The sequence below is a fragment of the Colobus angolensis genome, unplaced genomic scaffold (genome assembly GCF_000951035.1).
Source record: "Colobus angolensis palliatus isolate OR3802 unplaced genomic scaffold, Cang.pa_1.0 Scaffold8, whole genome shotgun sequence".
Taxonomy (NCBI): Eukaryota; Metazoa; Chordata; class Mammalia; order Primates; family Cercopithecidae; genus Colobus; species Colobus angolensis.
In genome coordinates, this window is record NW_012121820.1 from 7,804,427 (window position 1) to 7,812,334 (window position 7,908).

Consider the following 7,908-nt stretch of genomic DNA (forward strand, 5'->3'; position numbering starts at 1 on the left):
GTGCTGGGATTACAGGCGTGAGCCACCGTGCCTGGCCCACTACTTTTATTTTTATGGCTAGCTTCTCTCTGTGGCAAGTGAGACTTTCCACATGCAGTAGTGCTATGAAGTTGTCCTTTAAACTTACTTAAAGGATGGGCACAGTGGCTCATACTTATAATACCAGTACTTTGGGAGGCTGAGGCAGGAGGACTGCTTAAGGCCAGGAGTTCGAGACCAGCCTGGGCAACATGGCAAGACCCTGTCTCTACAAAACAAAAAAGAAAAGAAAAACAATTAGTTGGGTACTTGTGGTCCCAGCTACTCAGGTGGCTGAGGCAGTTGGATCATGTAAGCACAGGAATTCGAGGCTGCAGTGAGCTATGATCGTGCCACTGCACTCCAGCCTAGGCGACAGAGCAAGACTCCGTCTCAGTAAAGAAATTTATTTAAAAATTAGGTTCGGCCGGGTGCAGTGGCTCACACCTGTAATCCCAACACTTTGGGAGGCTGAAGCGGGCAGATCACTTGAGGTCAGGAGTTCAAGACCAGCCTAGCCAACAGTGAAACCCCATCTCTACTAAAAATGCACAAGTTAGCCAGGCGTGGTGGTGGGCACCTGTAATCCCAGCTGCTCAGGAAGCTGAGGTGGAAGGATTGCTTGAACCTAGGAAGCGGAGGTTGCAGTAAGCTGAGATTGCACCACCGCACTCCCGCCTGGGCAACAGAGCAAGACTCTGTCTCAAATAAAGAAAAGGAAAAAAAAAATAGGTTCATTTAAAGAAAAATGTTAAGAAGAAAAGAGTACAAGTGGCACTTTTAGATAGGACAAGAATCAGGGAGGTACTGGAATGACTGAGGTTTGGAAAACACTGAGCAAGATGACCACTAAGCTCCCCGCCTCCCAGGTCTGAGAACCTGAATATGGATTAACCGATAATTCCAAGCCAACGGGTTTAAAAGGAGAGTTGGGGCCGGGCGCGGTGGCTCAAGCCTGTAATCCCAGCACTTTGGGAGGCCGAGACGGGCGGATCACGAGGTCAGGAGATCGAGACCATCCTGGCTAACACGGTGAAACCCCGTCTCTACTAAAAATACAAAAAACTAGCCGGGCGAGGTGGCGGGCTCCTGTAGTCCCAGCTACTCCGGAGGCTGAGGCAGGAGAATGGCGTAAACCCGGGAGGCGGAGCTTGCAGTGAGCTGAGATCCGGCCACTGCACTCCAGCCTGGGAGACAGAGCCAGACTCCGTCTCAAAAAAAATAAATAAATAAAAATAAAAAAATAAAAGGAGAGTTAACAAGTGTTAGATTTTAAAGGCACCCTAACAGCAAATCCAGATCTTTCTCTCACATTTGTTCTGTGGAACTGACAACGCTCTAGCCACTCCTGGTCAGTTAGGTTTGCCTACTCTGTCCTCTTGAAGATTCACAGTGTACATTAATAGTAGGGATTAAAAAGTTTAACAATAAAGAAACTTACTTTATTCTCATTTAACTGCATTCTCAGAACATATTGCCTGCAAAACCTTTATTTAGAAACAGCTATTAACATTCCAGGGAACCAGTTTTCTGCAGGACACACTTTAGGACACCAATTTTCTTCAGGACACACTGGTCTATATAATAAGCCTTTATGTTCATCTAGTTTGCATTTTGTATCCATTATCTCATTGATCGTTGTAACGTGCAGCCAGATGGGTGATAATGATCGAGGTTCCATTACCCAAGCACTTACACTGTGCCTCCTGCTGTACCAAGCACTCTTTACATCTATGATTTCATTTAATCATCACAACAGTACTGCAGGGAAGGTGTCCTTATCTCTGACAGCTGAGGAAGCAGGCTCAAAGAGGGGGCAAAGGGCTCAAAGACTTGCCCTAAGTCACACAGCTGGAAAACAGCCCAGCTGGGATTTAAACCCAGGTTGATCTGACTCCAAAGCCTGTGCCCTTCACCCCGCAAGTTAAGTGGGGAATTAGAGTCCCCATCATACAGAGGAGGTGCCTTGCTTCTCCAGACACAGGCCGGGGCATACTTGGCCATCCTGCTCTATCCTGTCATCCCTTCCCATCCAGGTACCCACAGTCACCCCCATTCCTCTCAGCCTCTGAGCTGTTCCTTGGTGTCCCCTTCCTGTGTATGAACCCTTGTCCACCCCAGAGTTCTGAGACCTTTGCCACTTCAGACTTCATCACTGGCCACACGTGGTGGTGCATACCTGTAGTCCTAGCTACTTGGGAGGCTGAGGTGGGAGGATCGCTCAATTGAGCCCAGTTGGAGGTTGCAGTGAGTCATGACTGCACCACTGCACTCCAGCCTGAGTGACAGAACGAGACCCTGTCTTAAAAAAAATTTTTAAAGACTCAATAATCCGAGTCGGTCCCTGCTGAAATTGGAGTAGTCACCCCATGGGTGTGGCCCTTGCTTACTAACAGCAACAGAAAAGGGTGGAGAGGCCCAGATGTGGGACTGGGCTCCAGGCCCCCTCCTGCTGAGTCAGAGGTGGAGAAGGGTGGTGAAGAGGAGGAGAGTGAGAGATGGAGAGCTGCCACTGACAGGAGTGGCCAGCTCAGTCGCCTTTCAGGCCTGGCCTGAAAAGGGACTGGAGCAGAAGTTGCTGCGGGCATTAAAGGAGCAGACCTCATTCTCCAAGTCAGTCTCTCAACAGCAAGGAAAACAGCAAGGGACTCCAAGGTCCTCCCCAACACTGCTCTTCATCCTAACCTCCACCCACCCCCTACGTCTAGCCCTTAGGACAAGACTATTCCGTACAGGGTCGGGTGCTTGAGAACTGAGTCACCTGTGTGTTATAAGGACACAGCAGGCCCTAGATGACAAACATTTTCAACCCAAAGTTAAATAATAATGACATAGCTACCATTTCATTGAGCACTTCATAATGCCAGGCACACTGCTAAGGGCTTTTTGTCCACTGTCTCATTTAACTCCTGCTGTAATCCTCCCCATTTTCCCCATTGCTATAATGAGGAAACGGAACATGACCAAGATTAAACAGCTCACCCAGAGTCAAACAACTGGAAATAAGTGGGAGTCAAGGTTGGTCTGGATTGAAAGCCTATTTACTTAACCACCAGCTCATGCAACTTGGATCTCGAGTTTGACCCAGATAACATCTGTCTCTCTGTATCTTACATCTTGCTACAATTTGCAAAAACCTTGTGGGCTAGGTAGGGAAGTGCACACACCAGTTCTCTTAGTCTCAAAACCAGGATAAGAGGAAGGTCCTTAATCCCCACTTCACTCAGTCTCAAGGAAACTAAGTCATTTGTGTGAGAATCTGCTCAAGTTACATCCCCTTTCTGACCTCAGTTTCCCCATTTGTAAACGAGGTAGCCATTTATAACTGCATAGACCCCTCAGGAAGTTGGGGTCTTCCCTACTTGCTCATAGCCATACTTCTAGACTCACAGCCCAGGGGTTCTGGACCCTCACTCACCACGTACTTGGAGGGCGGGTCCTTGACAACGTTAGCGCTGGTCACTTCGAAGAGCAGCCGCTGGGGTGTCAGGGTGTTCCGGGACTTCTTCCAGAAATCCTGCAGCTGCCGCGCCAGGAGCTGACTGCCCCGCTGCCCATCAGGTGGGGGGCTCCGTTCTGCAGACACATGACCAGTCGTATCAATGGGCCTAGGGCCAGGGTCGACATCAATCACTGCCGTGGCCTCACTCATCTTCCCAATGTTAGGCAGGATTTACCCCCATTTTACAGAAATGGAAACTGAGGGGCAGAGAGGCACCGAGAAGCCAAACACCGTGCCTGGCAGACAGTAGGGGCTAAATTAACAGCTCCACCCTCAAAATATCGCTAATACATCATTTCCATTCGGATCCCAAGCCCTGTACATTTAATGCCCGCAGCCAATTCTGAGATGAGAGTGAGTTCTCCCACTTTACACAAGGGAAAACTTGGCTCAGAGCGGGGTTAAGACTCTCTCAAGGTCACACAACCAAGAGGTGGCCCAGGCTCTTTAAGAAGTGTGGGAGTTTCAGCTGGATCAACTCAGCACCCTGGATGCTCTGGGAACGCAGCAGGGATGGAGGCCTAATCCAGCCCCAGGGTTCCCGCCTCCGTCCTCCGGCACTCGCCTGCGTCTTCTCCTGACGTCCCATCCCCGAGGGGCAGCGGGTCAGGGCCAGCCTCCGCGTCGTCCTCGTCCTCGTCCTCGTCGTCCTCGTCGTCCTCGGCGCTGGTGAAGCTGAGGGTGCCGCTGAGTCGGGAGGACAGGCCCTCGGCGTCGTCGTCCTCCAGCTCCGAGCTCTCCGGAAACTGCTCGGCCTCTGGGCTGGCCGCCGCCTCCCCGGGGCCGTCGCCTGCCAAGGCGTGCCGCAGCCGGTGCAGGAGCCGGGAGGCCATGGCACCCTGGGGGGAGCGCGCGACGCTGTGTCCCAGGTCCCGGAGGAGGAGGAGGAGGAGGAGGAGGAGGAGGAGGAGGAGGAGGAGGAGGAGGAGGAGGAGGAGGAGGAGGAGGAGGAGGAGGAGGAGGAGGACCCCAGCCCAGCTCAGGAGGAGGAGGGGCGGGGCCCGGACCGGAGAGGAGGGGCGCGCGGAGGCCCCACCCCCTGGCAGTCCGAGGTCCTGCGAACCAGGGGACCCAGCTCGCTTCGCTTTCCCCGCAACCCACTTAGCCTAGGACTGCGTTCCTGCCCGGAGGGGCTCGGGACCCTCCCGACGTCTCTTGCGCCGCCTGGTGCGCCTCTACCTCCTGCGTCCCACGGTGCATTCAGGGGCGTGCCGCGCCCCAACGGTCCGGGTGCAGCCCCCCGCAGCCCATGGAGGCCGGCCGGGGTCTGCAGGGCTCCGCTGGGCTCAGGCCGCTCCGAGCGCCGCTCGGGCCGCTTCCTGCTGCCGCCCCGCCTCCTGCCCCGCCCGCTCGCCCAAGCCGCCCGAGAATCCCGGGCCCTTGGCTCTAGGAGGGACTTGGGAAGCCTGGGTCAGCCTGAGGGAGTCCCAGGCCTGCCGCAAAATCATCCCAGTCCGGCCAGGCGCGTACCCTCCTGGAATCCTCCCACCCCACCCACGTCATCTCCAATCTGCCCCACTAATTTCCACCCAACGCTCTTTAACTTCACAAAGTAATTATGCGATATTAGGGAGGCCATGTCTCCCGAAAGAAAACGAAGGCCAGGAGAAGATGTGTGATTTGGGTTGGAATGTGACCTCGCTGAGCCTAGATTTTTTCATATGTAAAACAGGAACAGTACTGCTAAAACTAACTTTGCAGCTCTTGTAAGAATCCTCGTCCAGGCCGGGCGCGGTGGCTCAAGCCTGTAATCCTAGCACTTTGGGAGGCCGAGACGGGCGGATCACGAGGTCAGGAGATCGAGACCATCCTAGCTAACACGGTGAAACCCCGTCTCTACTAAAAAATACAAAAAACTAGCCGGGCGAGGTGGCGGGCGCCTGTAGTCCCAGCTACTCGGGAGGCTGAGGCAGGAGAATGGCGTAAACCCGGGAGGCGGAACTTGCAGTGAGCTAAGATCCGGCCACTGCACTCCAGCCTGGGCCACAGAGCGAGACTCCGTCTCAAAAAAAAAAAAAAAAAATCCTCGTCCAGTGCCTGGCATAGAGCAAGGGCTGATGAAGTGATCACTTACATAATGATTATTGTTCCTACAGTGTTCGCAGGATTGCACAATCTGATTTGAACCTCATACATGGGAAGTAGGCAAACAGGGAAACTGAGGACCAGAGAGGGTGAGCTACTTGGCTAAACCACACAGCTTGCCAGAGGTTTCTCTCTCTCTCTCTCTCTCTCTCTCTCTCTCTCTCTTTCCTTCTTTCTTTCTTTTTCTTTTGAGATGGAGTCTCACTCTGTCGCCTAGGCTGGAGTGCAATGGCAGCATCTTGGCTTAGTGCAACCTCCGTCTCCCTGGGTTCAGGTCATCCCTCCCACCTCAGCCTCCCCAGTAGCTAGGACTACAGGCATTCGCCACCACACCCAGCTAATTTTGTATTTTTTGTAGAGATGGGATTTGGCCACATTGCCCAGGCTGGTCTCGAATTCCTGGGCTCAAGTGATCTGCCTGCCTCTGCCTCCCTCAGAGGTCTCTGAGTATGGAGCCTGGAGCCCAGGTCCCCTGCTGCATACTGCCCTTTTCCCGTGCAGCAGGCCTGATAATCTCAACGCCTCCCCAGCTTTGTTTTATCTTTTATCCTCAGGGCAGCTGCAGGTCAAGCGAAAGTTATTGTGGCTTCCTGTCACAAAGCCTAGATATCAGTTGTTAGGGCAGATTTTGATAGTTATACAACAAATAAAATCAAAATCTCTCCAAAGTAGCTCCTGCCCTCTCTGAGTGGCACAGGACAGAGGGGTAGGGGAAAATGCCTTAGAATAAGCAGAAAGTATTTCAGCTCCCTGCCTTTCCATGTGAGCAGAAAGGCTAGGGTTCTTATTTTCTGAGGATCCACTTTCTACATCCCACTCTAGGCACTTGACTGTCACATCCCTCCCTCACAGTGTCCTGGGGAAGAGGCTGTAACTGGACATTAATGGTCCATTTTCAAGATGAAGAAACTGAGGTAAAGTGACTTCCCCAAGATCCACATCTGGGAAATAGAGGGGTTGGGAATTTTTTTTTTTTTTTTTTTGAGTTTTTGCTCTTGTTGCCCAGGCTGGAGTGCAATGGCGCAATCTTGGCTCACTGCAACCTCCACCTCCTGGGTTCAAACGATTCTCCTGCCTCAGCCTCCCAAGTAGCTGGGACTACAGGCATCCACCACCATGCCTGGCTAATTTTGTATTTTTAGTAGAGACGGGGTTTCACCGTGTTGGCCAGGATGATCTTGATCTCTTGACCGTGATCCGCCCGCCGCCTCAGACTGCCAAACTGCTGGGATTACAGGAGTGAGCCACCACACACAGCGAGGGCCTGGGATGGATTTTAAGCCTAAGTTTGTGCAATTTTATTTATTTATTTATGTATTTACTTTTTAGGGAGGGAGACAGAGTATTGCTCTGTCGCCCAGGCCGGAGTACAGTGATGCGGTCTCGGCTCACTGTAACCTCTGCCTCCCAGGTTCAAGCAATTCTCCTGCCTCAGCCTCCGGAGTAGCTGGGACTACAAGCATGCGCCACCACGCCTGGCTAATTTTTGTATTTTTAGTAGAGATGGGGTTTCACCATATTGGCCAGGCTAGTCTCGAACACCTGGCCTCAAGTGATCCACCCACCTCTGCCTCCCAAAGTGCTGGGATTATAGGCATGAGCCACTGTGCTTGGCCAGTTTGCACAATTTCAAACCTCGAATTATTCTTCATTCGGCTTATGGGCAAGATATTGGGACAAAAAAGACATACTTCATTTATTGATTCAACACTCAATCATTCACCAACCATTGGTTAAAAAATAACTTGTCCTTTGGTATATGCCTTACATGTCTGGGCACAAAGCTGGTCTTCACGAAACCATGAGTTGTTAAAGCTGGAGGGCCACTCAGAAATCTGGCCTATCATCTCCGTTTTACAGATAGGTAGCCTGAGGCTTAGTGAGGGGAAAGGCTTATGCTAGGTCATACAAACAGTCAGAACTAGCAGATCTCAAGGTTGCGCATTCTCCACTATTATTATTTCTTCTTCTTTTTGCTTCCTTCTTCCTCCTTCTGCTTCTTTCTTCTTCCTTTTTAACTTATCTTTATGTATTTATTTATTTTTTTGAGACAGAGTCTCACTCTGTCACCCAGGCTAGAGTCCAGTGGCACACTCTCGGCTCACTGCAACCTCCTTCTCCTGGGTTCAAGCGATTTTCCTGCCTCAGCCTCCTGAGTAGCTGGAATTACAGGTGTGTGCCACCACACCCAGCTAATTTTTGTGTTTTTAGTAGAGATGGGGTTTCACCATGTTGGCCAGGCTGGTCTCGAACTCCTGACCTCACATGATCCGCCTGCCTCGGCCTCCCAAAGTGCTGGGATT

The 7,908-nt window shown here is 51.8% G+C and overlaps 2 protein-coding genes across 6 annotated transcripts in view; one reads left to right on the top strand and one right to left on the bottom strand.

Moving 5' to 3' along the window:
* Window positions 1–5,023, bottom strand: part of SNX21 (sorting nexin family member 21) — a 9,474-nt gene extending 4,451 nt beyond the window's left edge. For 3 of the 5 annotated variants that reach the window (XM_011928904.1, XM_011928903.1, XM_011928906.1), the window contains exons 1-3: window positions 4,700–5,023; window positions 4,086–4,359; window positions 3,437–3,594 (exon numbers count right to left, since the gene is read on the bottom strand). In XM_011928904.1, coding sequence (XP_011784294.1) covers window positions 3,437–3,594; window positions 4,086–4,359; window positions 4,700–4,720 — 453 coding nt within the window. In that variant the 5' untranslated portion in view covers window positions 4,721–5,023. Of the gene's footprint in view, window positions 1–196; window positions 248–3,436; window positions 3,595–4,085; window positions 4,360–4,699 lie in introns of those variants that run through there. The other 2 variants (XM_011928905.1, XM_011928908.1) reach the window with 2 other exon arrangements.
* TNNC2 (troponin C type 2 (fast)) overlaps window positions 4,895–7,908 on the top strand; it is a 14,663-nt gene continuing 11,649 nt past the window's right edge. Inside the window, exons 1-2 of the mRNA XM_011928902.1 lie at window positions 4,895–4,982; window positions 5,617–5,694. The gene's annotated coding sequence lies outside the window, so the exon portion shown is untranslated. The remainder of the gene's footprint in view (window positions 4,983–5,616; window positions 5,695–7,908) is intronic.